The following is a 14,821-nucleotide window of genomic DNA, read 5'->3' as shown; positions in this document are numbered from 1 at the left end:
GATTGATCTTAGAGTACGTTAAAAGATCGACACAACATCGTGGGCCTGTATTGTGCTGTAATCTTCTATGTTCTATGTTCATCGTTATTTGAGATTCAGCCCACTACGGTGGTGTCATTTGTAAACTTGTAGATGGAGTTAGAGCAGAATCTGGCCACACAGTCATGAGTGTACAGGGAGTAGAGCAGGGGGCTTACTGATTGCAGTCTGTTGGTCAGGAAGTCAAGGATCCAGTTGCAAAGGGAGGTGTTGGGTCCCAGGTCAAGGAGTTTGGAGATGAGTTTGGAATTATAGTATTGAAGGCGTAGCTGTAGTCAATAAACAATAGTCTAACATCAGTGTCTTTGCTGTCCAGATGCTCCAGAAATTAGGGTAGGGCCAGGGAGATGGTGTCTGCTGTGGACCTGTTTCAGCAGTAGGCAAATTGCAATGGGTTGAGGTTGTTTCGGAGGCTGGAGTTGATGTGTGCCATGACCTGCCTCTCGAAGCACTTCATGATGGTAGATGTCAGAGCCCCGGGCGGTAGTCATTAAGGCATGTTACCTTATTTTTCTTTCTTACCAGGATGATGGTGGTGTTCTTCAAGCAAGTGGGAATCTCAGATTGAAGTAGGCAGAGATTAAAAATGTTCGCAAATAGTCCCACCAGCAGATCTGTGCAAGATCCAAGGACATGGCCGGGGACACCATCCAGGCCAGGTGCTTTCCAGCGGTTCACCGTCTGGAAGGCTAATCTGACGTCTGCAATGGTGACTGTGGGTCCAGGTGCACTGGAGGCTGCTGGGGTGGGTGGTGACATTCCAATCCCCTTCTGTTCAAAACGTGCATAGAATGCATTAAGCTCATGCTGTTGTCAGTGCTACTGCATCCCAGTCTCTGAAGTCAGGGTCTTGCTATCTCCTTTTCATCTTTCACTGAAGAAGTATCCAGGAATATTCAATTCCCAATCTTAGCCACTTTAAATCAAGTCTCTGCAATGACTATTAGATTGTACCCATTTATTTCTCTTTATGCCATTAATTTACCTATCTAGCTATGAATGCTATGTGTATTTAGATAACATGGAACAGTACAGTTCGACCCACGACACCTGTGACGAGCATGACACCAAATTAAACTAATCCCTCTTCCTGCATGTGATCCATTTCTCTCCATTCCCCACATATTCATGTGCCAATCTAAAAGCCTCCTGAACGCCACTATTGTACTTGCTTCTACTACCACCCCTGGCAGCATGTTCTAGACACCTACCACTCTGTGTAAAAAAAAACTTGCTCTGCATATCTTCTTTGAACTTTCTGCTTCTCACCTTAAAGCTATGCCTTCTAGAATTTGACATTTCCACCCTGGGAAAAAGATTCTGGTTATCTACCTTGTCTATGCTGTTCATAATTTTATAAACTTCTATCAGGTCTCCCCTCAGCCTCTGATGCTCCAGAGAAAACAATCCAAGTTTGTCCAACCTCTCCTTATAACTAATACACTCTAATTCATGCAGCATCCTGGTAAACCTCTACTGCACCCTCTCTAAATCCCCCACATCCTTCCTGCAATGGGGCGAGCAAAACTGCACGCAATACTCCAAGTGTTGCCTAACTAAAGTTTTATACAACTGCATCATGACATCCTGACTCTTCCCCTTTTCCTACCTTCAGTCCTGAAGAAGGATCCTGACTCGAAATGTTGACTGCCTGCTTTTTTCCATGGATGTTGCCTGGCCAGCTGAGCTCCTCCAGCATCATTGTGTTTTTCATCCTGACTCTTATACTCCATGCCCCTCGTGATGAAGGCAAGCATGCCATACTGTATGTCTTCTTTGCCACCCTGTCTATCTGTGCAGCCAGGGGTGGTGGTGGTGGAGGCGTTTAAGAGGCTCTTAGATAGGCACATGAATATGCAGAGAATGGAGGGATATGGATCACGTGCAGGCAGAAGGATTAGGCGTCATTAGCCTCATTAGTTCAGCACAACCTCATGGGCCGAAGGGCCTGTTCCTTTTCTATGTTTTACATTTTAAGTCTGGAATGTTGTACACCTTCTTTACCACCCCATCTATTGGGTTGCCACTTTCAGGGAGGTATGAACTTGCACCCTAGGGCAGAAATGTCAAATTCTCGAGGGCATAGGTTTAAGGTGAGAGGGGGAAAGTTTAATGGAGATGTACGTTTTTCTTATATAGAGAGAGCATAGGGGCCTGGAATATACTTCCAGAGGAAGCGGTGGAAGCAGATACACCAGCAATGTTTAAGAGGCATTCAGACAGGCACATGAACAGGCAGGGAATGGAGGGACAGAGACATGTACAACAAGATGGGATTAGTTTGGATTGGCTTCATGGTTAGCACAGACACCATGCGTTGAATGGCCCGTTCCTATGCTGTACTGTTCTATGTTAAAAGCAAATATCTGTTAAAATAAGAAGCACATCAATGGGATCATTACTTAAACATGGACCATGCTATTTTAAAAAAACAGCTCTCGTTGCTGAAGGTGAACAGATAAATTTTCAGAAGCCACAGTAGATAATTTAAATAAATTCGGTATGAATTAGAATATCAGCTACAATTCTATGACAAGAATGTCATTAAAAATGATAATTACAAGGCACATTTCTAAGTTTTATACTTTGGGAGAAAGTGTAGTATGGGATTACCAGCACAAACAGAACATGGCTTCCTTCTGCTGTAAACCACTTTGCTTCTAGAAATCTGGGGCTCTATTTGCAAACATTTGATGATAATAGCTCTTGAAGTATCTATTTAATTAGCAATAAATAAATGCAAGTATTGCTGGCTCTGAACATCCATTAGCACTATACTTAACAAGATGGACTGTCAATACAAAGAAATCACTTTTATATTAAAAATCAACCAAGTTTCCATGTAAAGAAACTTAATGGTTACAAAATATTTTGCATGAGCTATTGGCCAGAAAACTTATTTAGCAATTATGATATTATCTATCTGATAAAAGAAGAAAATATTTGAAGCATTATTACCTTTGGAAAGCAATTTACGAAACTTTTGAGTGGTAGCTAGCTGCTGTTCAGTATCATCAGAGAAAAGCATCTGTACCATTTCCCTTGTGATCATCCCCTCCTAAAGTGGAAATACAATTTTAAGATTCAAGTTGTATAATTTGTTTTATAACAGGATAGCAAGCCAAAATGGCTTTACAGAAAGCAAATTATATATTCTTAGCCAAACAAGTCTGGACCTGCACCCACAACACATATAACCAGAGAAAATCAAGACAAAATTGTTCATGAAGCATGATGCCTGAATTATGATTATGCATTTTTCCTTCAATAGGACACAACTACAAAAGTTTAATACAAAAATAAAACTGTAATGGAAATGCTTGCAGCAAAATAATCTGAAGGGTTTTGCTGTTATCTGTCTATGAAATCAAACATTTCAAGCTAGACTCTTCCAGGATTAAATTAAAACATCTTAGCCATAATTTCTCAGTGTCAGGACTTCATATGTACTCTGTCCTTGTTATCACTGATTGCTGTCAGCTCTGGGCCCCATCTTTTTTGAATGTATATACATGCATAAAATACACGTATAAATATAGCAATCAGTTTCCAAACCAATAGAGTCAAGTGGCTCCCTATTGTGTGTTGTGTCTTTGATTATACACATGCACCTTCTGATTTCTAAATCTATCCTTGCTTATAAACTTCATCGAACATCGAACAGTACAGCACTGGACAGGCCATTCAACCCACAATGTTGTGCCGATCTTGATGTCAATTTATACTAACTGTCCTCTTCCTATAGAACCATAGAACACTACAGCACAGAAAACAGGCCATTCGGTCCTTCTAGTCTGTGCTGAAACTTTGTTCTGCTAGTCCCATTTACCTACACCCAGTCCATAACCCTCCAGACCTCTCCCATCCATGTACCTATCCAATTTATTCTTAAAACTTAAAGAGTGAGCCCGCATTTACCATATCAGATGGCAGCTCGTTCCACACTCCCACCACTCTGAGTGAAGGTTCCTCCTGATGTTCCCCCTAAACCTTTCCCCTTTCACCCCTAAAGCCATGTCCTCTCGTACTTATCTCTCCTAATCTAAGTGGAAAGAGCCTACTTGCATTTACTCTGTCTATACCCCTCATAATTTTGTAAACCTCTATCAAATCTACCCTCATTCTTCTATGCTCCAAGGAATAAAGTCCTAACCTGTTCAATCTTTCCCTGTAACTCAACTCCTGAAGACCTGGCAACATTCTAGTAAATCTTCTCTGCACTCTTTCAATCTTACTTATGTCCTTCTTATAGTTAGGTGACCAGAACTGCACACAATACTCCAAATTTGGCCTCACCAACGTCTTATACAACCTCAGCATAACATCCCAACTCCTATACTCAATACTTTGATTTATGAATGCCAGGATGCCAAAAGCCTTCTTTACAACCCTGTCTACCTGTGACGCCACTTTCAGGATATTATGCTGCCCTCTTCTTCCGAACTAGCTATTCCATCTCTCTCGTCACCCATGGTTCCTTCACCCTACCATTCCTTCTCTGCCTCACCGGAACAAATTTATCCCTAACATCCTGCAAAAGATCCCTGAACATCGACCACATCTCCATAGTACATTTCCATTCCAAAATGTCACCCCAATTTACACTCCTGAGTTTTCACCTTATAGCCTCATAATTCACCTTCCCCCAATTAAATACCTTCCCGTCCTCTTTGCTTCTATCCCTGTCCATGACAATTCTAAAGGTTATGGAGCAATGGTCACTGTCCCCCAAATGCTCACCCACCGATAGATCTGTCACCTGACCCGGTTCATTACCTCAAACTAGATCTAAAATGGCATTCCCTCTAGTCGGCTTGTCATCATACTGCGTCAGGAATCCGTCCTGGACACACTTAACAAACTGCATCCCGGCTAAGCCTTTGGCACTAAGTAGGTGCCAATCAATATTTGGATAGTTGAAGTCTCCCATTATTAACAACCTTGTTATTTTCACATCCCTCCAAAAACTGCCTCCCAATCTGCTCCTCAGTATCCCTACTGCTACCGGGGGGGCCTATAGAATACTCCCAGGAGGGTAACTGCCCCTTTCTTATTCCTAACTTCCACCCATATTGACTCTAGAGAGGATCCTTCTACATTATCTACCCTTTCTGCAGCTGTAACTGTGTCCCTGACCAGTATCGCCACCCCTCCTCCTCTTCTCCCCCCTTCCCTATCCCTTTTAAAACACTGAAAACCAGGAATATTCAATATCCATTCCTGCCCTGATGTCAGCCATGTCTCTGTAATAGCCACAATATCATAGTTCCATGTACTTATCCAAGCTCTCAGTTCATCTCCCTTATTCCTGATGCTTCTCGCATTCAAGTAAATGCACTTTAGCCCATCCACCTTACTACTTTTATAGCCTGTGCTCTGCTTCTCCTTCCTCAAAGCCTCTCTACCTGTCAGATCTGACTTTTCCCCATCCCCTTCTTCCTCTGACCTACTCCTCTGGTTCCCTTCCCCCTCACAATCTAGTTTAAACCCTCCTGCACATTGGAGCCTCCATACCAGGCTGTGATGCAACCAGTCAGAATGTTCATCTGTAAAAATTTGCAAGAGTCCTTGGTGACATACCAAATCTCCTCAAACTCCTAATGAAGTCAAGCCACTTTTGTGCCTTCTTCATGAATGCATCAATTTGTTGAGCCCAAGATAGATCCTCTGAGATGTTGACGCACAGGAACTTGAAGCTGCTCACCCTTTCCACAGCTGACCCCTCAATGAAAACTGATGTGTTCTCTCCCGACTTCCCCCTCCTGAATTCTCTGGACTCTCAGGTCCCGGCAGATTGGAAGACAGCAAATATTATACCACTGTTTAGAAAGGGATGTAGGCAAAAGGCAGGTAACTAAAGGCCAGCTAGTTTAACGTCTGTAGACAGGAAAATGCTTGAAGCTATAATTAAGGAAAAAATAGCGAGACATCTGGATAGAAGTGGTTCCATCAGGCAGATACAGCATGGATTCAGGAATGGTAGGTCCTGTTTGACAAACTTACTGGAGTTCTTTGAGGATATAATGAGCACAGTGGATAGAGGGGAACAGGGGGGTATTGCATACTTGGATTTCCAGAAGGCGTTCGATAAGGTGCCACATAAAAGACATCCATAAAATCAGGATGCACAGAGTTGGGGGTAGTTGAGGATTGGTTAACCAATAGAAAGCAGAAAGTTGGGATAAATGGGTGTTTCTCTGGTTGGCAATCAGTGGTGAGCGGAGTGCAGCAGGGGTCGGTACTGGGCTTGCAACTGTTCACGATATACATTAACGATTTGGAAAAGGGGACTGACTAGCGTATCTAAGTTTGATGATGACACTAACTTGAGTGGAAAAGCAAATTGTGCAGAGGATGCAGACAGTCTGCAGAAAGATATAGACAGGTTAGGTGAGTGGACAAGGGTTAGGCAGATGGAGTACAATGTTGATAAATGCGAGGTCATCCACTTTAGAAGGAAAAATAGATCAGATTATTATTTAAATCGTGAAAGATTGCAGCATGCTGCTGTACAGAGGGACTTGGGAGTGCTTGTGCATGAATCGCAAAAGGTTGGTTTACAGGTGCAACAGGTTATCAAGAAGGCAAATGGAATGTTGGTCTTCATTGCTAGAGGGATCGAATTTAAGAGCTGGGAGGTTGTGCTGCAACCGTACAGGGTACTGGTGAGGCCGCACCTCGAGTACTACACTCAGTTCTGATCTCCTTACTTGATAAAAGATATACTAAGCTTTGGAAGCAGTGCAGAGGAGGTTCACCAGGTTGATTCCAGAGATAAGGAGGTTAGACTATGAGGAGAGATTGAGTCGCCTGGGACTATACTTGCTGGAATTCAGAAGAATGAGAGGGGATCTTATAGAAACATGTAAAATTATGGAAGGGATAGATAAGATAGAGGCAGGAAAGTTGTTTCCACTGCTGGATGAGACTAGAACCTGGGGACATAACCTCAAGACTATGGGGAATAGATTTTGGATGGAGATGAGGAGAAACTGCTTTTCCCAGAGAGTAGTGAATCTGTGGAATTCTCTGCCCAGGGAAACAGCAGAGACTACCTCATTAAATAGAGAAACAAAGGACTGCAGATGCTGGAATCTAGATGAAAAACATGATGATTCTGGAGGAACTCAGCAGGCCAGGGAGCATCTGTGGAGAAAAGCAGGCGGTCAACGTTTTGGGTCAGGACCCTTCTTCAGGACTGAAGATAGGAAAAGGGGAAGCCCAATATATAGGAGGGAAAAGCAGAGCAGTAATAGGTGGACAAAAGAGGGAAGGTGGGGTGGGCACAGGGTGGTGATAGGTAGATGCAGGTAAGAGACAGTGATAGGCAGGTGCGGGGGAGGAGGTGAGAGCAGAACCACGGGGGGGATGGGTCAAAGGAGGAAAAAAGGGGAGTAGAAAAAAGAGAGATAGGCTAGGAAAGGGAAGAAAAGAAGAGGCATGGTTGCTTCAAGTGCTGGGCTTTAGATGTTTCAGAAAGGACAGGGAGGGAGGTAAAAGAGGTGGGGGAATGGCACTGCTGATCAGAGATAGTGTCACGGCTGCGGAAAAGGTGGACCCCACGGAGGGACTGTCTACGGAGTCTCTGTGGGTGGAGGTTGGGAACAGGAAGGGGTCAATAACTTTACTGGGTGTTTTTTATAGGCCGCCCAATAGTAACAGGGATATTGAGGAGCAGATAGGGAAGTAGATCCTAGAAAGGTGTGAGAATAACAGAGTTGTTGTGATGGGGGATTTTAATTTCCCAAACATCAATTGGCATCTCCAGACAGTGAGGGGTTTCGATGGGGAGGACTTAAGTGTGTTCAGGAAGGATTTTTGACACAAGATATAGAAAGGCCTACAAGAGGAGAGGCTGTGCTTGATTTGGTATTGGGAAATGAATCTGGTCAGGTGTCAGATCTCTCAGTGGGTAAACATTTTGGTGATAGTGATCACAATTCTATCTCCTTTATGTTAGCACTGGAGAGAGATAGGAACAGACAGACTAGAAAGGCATTTACTTGGAGTAAAGGGAATTATGAGGCTCTCAGGCAGGTATTGGAAGATTAAATTGGGAACAGATGTTCTCAGGGAAAAGTACAGAAGAAATGTGGCAAATATTTAGGGGATATTTGTGTGGAGTTTTGCATAGGCATGTTCCAATGAGACAGGGGAGTCACGAGAGGATACAGGAACCGTAGTGTACAAAGGCTATAATAAATCTAGTCAAAAGGAAGAGAAAAGCTTACAAAAGGTACAGAGAGCTATGTAATGTTAGAGATCTGGAAGAGTATAAGGCTAATAGGAAGGAGCTTAAGAGGAGATTAGGAGAGCCAGAAGGGAGCATGAGAAGGCCTTGGTGGGCAGGATGAAGGAAAACCCCAAGGCATTCTACAGGTATGTGAAGAGCAAGAGGATAAGATGCGAAAGAATAGGGCCTATCAAGTGCAGCTGTGGGAAAGTGTGTATGGATCCGGAAAAAATGGCGGAGGTACTTAATGAATAATTTACGTCAGTATTCACCACAGAAAAAGGTCTGGGGGATTGTAGTGGGGACTTGCAGCGGGCTGAAAAGCTTGAGCATGTAGATATTAGAGGAGGTGCTAAAACTTTTGGAAAGCATCAAATTGGATAAGTCGCTGGGACCCGATGAGATGTACCCCAGGCTGCTGTGGGAAGCGAGGGAAGAGACTGCGGAGCCTCTGACGATGATCTTTGCATCATCGATGGAGACGGGAGAGGTTCCGGAAGATTGGAGGGTTGTGGATGTTGTTCCCTTATTCAAGAAAGGGAGTAGGGATAGCCCAGGGAATTATAGACCAGTGAGTCTCACCTCAGTGGTTGGTAAGCTAATGGAGAAGATCCTAAGAGGCAGGATTTATGAACATCTGGAGAGGTATAATATGATTAGGAATAGTCAGCATGGCTTTGTCAAGGGCAGGTCCTGCCTCACGAGCCTGATTGAATTTTTTGAGGATGCGACTAAACACATCAATGAAGGGAGAGCAGTAGATGTAGTGTATATGGATTTCAGTAAAGCGTTTGATAAGGTACCCCATGCAAGGCTTATTGAGAAAGTAAGGAGGCACGGGATCCAAGGGGGCATTGCAGTGTGGATCCAGAACTGGCTGGCCCACAGAAGGCAAAGAGTGGTTGTTGAAGGGTCGTATTCTGCGTGGAGGTCGGTGACCAGTAGTGTACCTCAGGGATCTGTACTGGGACCCTTGCTCTTTATGATTTTTATAAACGACCTGGATGAGGAAGTGGAGGGGTGGGTTAGTAGGTTTGCAGATGACACAAAGGTTGGGGGTGTTGTGGATAGTTTGGAGGGCTGTCAGAGGTTACAGAGGGACATAGATAGGATGCAAAGTTGGGCTGAGAAATGGCAGATGCAGTTCAACCCAGATAAGTGTGAAGTGGTTCATTTTGGTAGGTCAAATATGATGGCAGAATATAGTCTTAATGGTAGGACTCTTGGCAGTGTGGAGGATCAGAGGGATCTTGGGGTCCGAGTCCATAGGACGCTCAAAGCGGCTGCGCAGTTTGACTCTGTGGTTAAGAAGGCATATGGTGTATTGTCCTTCATCAATCGGGGAACTGAATTTAGGAGTCAAGAGGTATTGTTGCAGTTATATAGGTCCCTGGTCAGACCCCACTTGGAGTACTGTGCTCAATTCTGGTCATCTCACTACAGGAAGGATGTGGAAGCCATAGAAAGGGTGCAGAGGAGATTTACTAGGATGCTGCCTGGAATGCAAAGCATGCCTTATGAAAGTAGGTTGAGGGAACTCGGCCTTTTCTCCTTGGAGTGACGGAGGACGAGGGGGGACCCGGTAGAGGTATATAAGATGATGAGAGGTATTGATCGGGTAGATAGTCAGAGGCTTTTCCCCAGGGCTGAAATGGTGGCCACAAGAGGACATAGGTTTAAGGTGCTGCGGAGTAGGTATAGAGGAGATGTCAGGGGTGAGTTTTTTTACTCAGAGTGGTGAGTGCGTGGAATGGGCTGCCGGCAACGGTGTTGGAGGCAGATACGATAGGGTCTTTTAAGAGACTGTTGGATAGGCATGGGGCTAAGAAAAATAGAGGGCTATGGGTAAGCCTAGTAACTTCTAGGGTAGGGACATGTTCAGCACAGCCTTGTGGGCCGAAGGCCTGAATTGTGCTGTAGTTTTTCTACGTTCTATGTTCTATGGGTGTGGAGGGGGTGGGGGTTACTTAAAGTGGGAGAATTCAACGTTCATGCTGTTAGGCTGCAAGGTTCCAAGACGGAAAATGTGGTGCTGTTCCTCCAGTTTGCGCTAGGAATTCTCCCAACCGTGGAGGAGGCCAAGGACTGACATATCTGTGATGGAGTGGGAGGGAGAGTTGAAGTGACTGGCAACGGGGAGATGCACATCATGGTTACGGATGGAGCGCAGGTGTTCTGCGAAACGGTCACCTCGTCTGCGTTTGATCTTGCCAATGCAGAGGAGGCCATACTTGGAGCACTGAATGCAGTAGATAATGTTGAGGGAGATGCAGGTAAATCTCTGTCTCACCTGAAAGGACTGTTTGGGTCACTGGATAGAGGTGGTGTAGGGGCAGGTGTTGTACCTATGGCGGGGGCAGTGGAAAGTTCCCGGGGTGGAAGCGGGATGGGTGGTGGTGGTGGGGGGGTGGTGGATGTGGGAAGGAGTGAACTAGGGAGTCTCGGAGAGAACAGTCCCTGTGAAAGGCAGAAAGGGGTGGGAAGGGGAAGATACATTTGGTGGTGGGGCCACGTTGCAGGTGGTGGAGATTGATGTGTTGGATACGTAGACTGGTAGGATGAAATGTGAGGACAAGCGGTCCCTATGCCTGTTGGGTCTGGGAGGGGTGGGGATGAGAGCAGAAGTGCGGAAAATGGCAGAGATGCAGGTGCAAGCTCTCTTGAACACAGTAGGGGGGAAGCCACGGTTAGTAAAGAAGTTGGACATCTTGGATGTCCACTGTGGAAAGCCTCATCATGGGAGCAGATGTGGCAGAGGCGGAGAAATTGAGAAAAAGTGATAGCGTCCTTGCAAGAGGCAGTTTCATAAATTTCCCCACAAATTTTCACCCTGCTCTCCAATTCACTTGGACTATCTCTGACACCTCTCTCTCCTTCGTTGATCTTTCCATCTCCATCTCAGGAGATTCCTTATCCACCAACATCTTCCACAGATCCACTGACACCCACAGCTAAATCAATTACAGCTCTTCCTACCTGCATATCACTGTCTGTTACCTGAATCTACCAGCACCGCCTTGTGCCCACCCCACCTCCCCTCTTTTGTCTACCTATCACTGCTCTGCTTTTCCCTTCTATATATTGGACTTCCCCTTTTCCTATCTTCAGTCCTGAAGAAAGATCCTGACCCGAAACCTTGACTGCCTGCTTTTCTCCAGTTATTGCCTAGCCTGCGGAGTTCCTCCAGCATCATAGTGTTTTCTTACCTCATTAAATATATTTAAGACACTGTTAGATAAAAATTTTGTATGGTAGGGGAATTAAGGGTTATGGGGAAAAGGCAGTAGGTGGAACTGAGTCCATGATCAGATCAGCTATGAGCTTATTGAATGGTGGAGCAGGCTCAGTGGGCCTATTCCTGCTCCTATTTCTTAAGTTTCTAAGTCCACAATCAATTCCTTGGTCTTGCTGACGTTGAGTGTGAGGTTGTTGTTGCGACACCACTCAACCAGCCGATCTACCTCACTTCTGTATGCCTCCTCATTGCCATCTGAGATTCTGCCAACAACAGTGGTGTCATCCACAAATTTATAGATGGCATTTGAGCTGTGCCTAGCCACACAGCATGAATGTAGAGACAGTAGAGCAGTGGGTTAAGAATGCATCCTTGAGGTGCGCCTGTGTTGATTGTCAGCGAAGAGGAGATGTTACTACCGATCTGTACTGACTGTGATCTCCCGATAAGGAAGTCGAGGATCCAGTTGCAGAAGGAGGTACAGAGGCCCAGGTTTTAAAGCTTGTTGATTAGTACTGAGGGGATGATGGTGTTGAATGCCGAGCTGGAATCCATAAACAGCAGCTTGACGTACGTTTTGCTGCTGTCTAGGTGCTCCAAAGCTGAGTGATGATGCATAGAATAATCCATGATCTTTGTCATAGAGTCATACAGCACAGAAGCAGGCCCTTCAGCCCAACTGTCCATGCCAACCAAGATTCTCATCTAAGCTAGTCCTACTTGCCTGTGTTTGGCCCATATCCCTCTAAACCTTTCCTATCCATGTACCTGTCTAAATGTTTTTAAACGTTTTAATTATGGAATAACTGGAGAATTACATTAAAACAAGGGAATCAAAGGTTATGGGGAAAGAGCAGGAAAGTGATGTTGAAGTAATTAATGGATCAGCCACAATCTTATTTAACAGCATAGCAAGCTTGAGGGGCTGACTGACCTACTCCTGCTGCTCTTAGCTTCACATCGTACACACTCTTTTCATCCGGGTGAGTAATAGAAACTATGACTAGTTCCAAGCACAATACCGTTCCCTGTGAAAACCAACCAGTAACTGACTGCCATTCAGATAAAGATATTGGTTTTCTGACCTGAAGCTAATTCTTTCTCCACACTAATGTATGTTATTGTTTTATACAATAATCTTTTGTGTGGTACCGTACCAAATACCATTAAATATTTAGATACATGACAACCCACCGACACCCCCCATTCACCTACATTCCTTGGAACATAGGAGAATGAGAGGCGACCTCAGAGAAGTGTTTAAAATTATGAGAGGCACAGATAAGGTGGATGGTAACAGTCTTTTCCCCAGGTTAGGGGAGTCCAAAACTCGGGGACATAGGTTGGGGTGAGAGGGGAAGATTTAAAAGGGACCTGAGGGGTAACCTTTTCACACAGAGGGTGTCAGTATATGCAATGAGCTGCCAGAGGAAGTGGTTGAGGCAGGTACAATAGTGTCATTTAAGAAGCGCTTGGAAAGGTACATGGAGGGGCGGGGCTTGGAGGGATATGGGCCGAATGTAGGAGATTGGGAATAGTTGGCTGAGCACCGTGGTCAGCATGGATGTGTTGGGCCGAAGGGCCTGTATCCTTGTTCTGAGGTTAATGGGTCACTGTAAATTGTTTATTATATGCAGGTGAGTAGTAGAATCTAGAGAGAATTGCTGGGAATGTGGGAGAATAAAATAGGATGAATAAAGAATTAGTGTTATCTGTGCTTGATGATCAGTACAGCTAAAGGGCCCGTTTCCATGTTGTATGACTCTACATCCAGTGGTCTCTCCCCATCTGTGTTGGCAGTTACATTGTCAAATAAAATATCAGATTTGTCAACAGCCATTTCAAAAAGACACATGAACTGCGCCTAATCAAGTGATTTTTCTAATTCCCTTGTAACGACATCAAAAGCAATAAATTCCAGTTTTTTCTGATAAATAATATCAAGCTAACTGCTCTATAGTTCTCCATTTCTCCTTCTCATTTCTTGAAAAATATTATTACATTTACCTTATCAATTTCTGGGATTGTTCAGGAATGGAATTTTAGGAATTCATCTCTTGGGCATCTATGGGCTGCAGCCATTTCTTTTAAGATGAAGGCTATCTGGTCCATAGAATCTGGCAGCTTCCAGTCTCCTTATTCCTTCAGTATTTTCTTTTTATTCATATCAATTAATTTAAGATCCTCACTCTCTGCACTACTTTGGGTATACGCATTGTGCTTTCAATAGACAAGACAAACACAAAACTATTTGTTAATGCCTCGGTGAGTTCTTTATTTGCCTTCTCCTGCTTCTGCCTTTAAAAGACCCTTATTTATTTTTCTGTAACCATTGAAAGTTCAAATGTACTTTTCTTGCTGGTTTAATCTTATGAAAGAGTAGTCATGTAGAGTGAACTTGAAATTGTGCAACTTTAACAAAATGGTAACATGAAAATTCAACAGTGAGGAGGCTACTTTTCGTGTTTCATTTATGCTTCAATGATAAGGTTCCAGCACTTTCATTTTTTTTAAATAAAAGCTCATACCAGGTTAAAAGACAGGTGCAAGTAATAAAGAGTAATTAATGTGTAACAGATAAATTAACTTGTTAAAAACAAACAAAATATCTAGAGAATTGATATCTCAACAGACTATATTAGACGGGTAATTAAATGCCCAGCAGGGCATCCCAGTATCATCAAATGTGCCTGTGGCAAATCCAAGAGCTCCTTGAAGAATTTATGATCAGGAATAAGGAAAAAGAAATTAAATAAACACTTCACTGAATCCATCTTCACTGAAGAAGGCATATAAGTCCTGAAATCCTAGATAATCAAAGGTCTCGCAAGAATGGGGAACTAAAGGAAATTGGTATTATGAGGAAAACATTACTCAAGAAGTTGGTGGGATCGAAAGCCAATAAATTCCAAGGACTCGATAATCTACTTCCCAGAGATTTCATAGAGATGACTATCAACCTAATGAATGCATTGGTTATCACCTTTCAAAATTCTATAGATCCTGGACTGATTGGAGGATAGCAAACGTAACCCCTCTTTTTAAAAAGGGAAACAGGGAACCGCCAACTTGTTAGCTTCACATTGGTACTTGGGAAATGTCATGATCTATAAGAATAACACCTGGAAAGTAATAGAATATGCAGATTTCAGTGTTTTAAAAGGGATGGGAGGGGGTGGAAGAAGAGGAGGAGGGGTGGCACTACTGGTCAGGGATACTATTACAGCTGCAGAAAGGGTGGATAATGCAGAAGGATCCTCTCTAGAGTCAGTATGGGTGGAAGTTATTAACAAGAAAGGAGCAGTTACTCTACT

The 14,821-nt window shown here is 43.8% G+C and overlaps 1 protein-coding gene across 1 annotated transcript in view; it reads right to left on the bottom strand.

Moving 5' to 3' along the window:
- Positions 1–14,821, bottom strand: part of LOC127581604 (importin subunit alpha-7-like) — a 127,086-nt gene that overhangs the window by 68,936 nt on the left and 43,329 nt on the right. The window contains 1 exon segment of the mRNA XM_052036106.1: positions 2,998–3,097. Within this exon segment, the coding sequence (XP_051892066.1) occupies positions 2,998–3,097 (100 nt within the window).

Source organism: Pristis pectinata, chromosome 22 (assembly GCF_009764475.1).
Source record: "Pristis pectinata isolate sPriPec2 chromosome 22, sPriPec2.1.pri, whole genome shotgun sequence".
Classification (NCBI taxonomy): domain Eukaryota; kingdom Metazoa; phylum Chordata; class Chondrichthyes; order Rhinopristiformes; family Pristidae; genus Pristis; species Pristis pectinata.
This window is presented reverse-complemented; position numbering and strand designations above follow the sequence as displayed.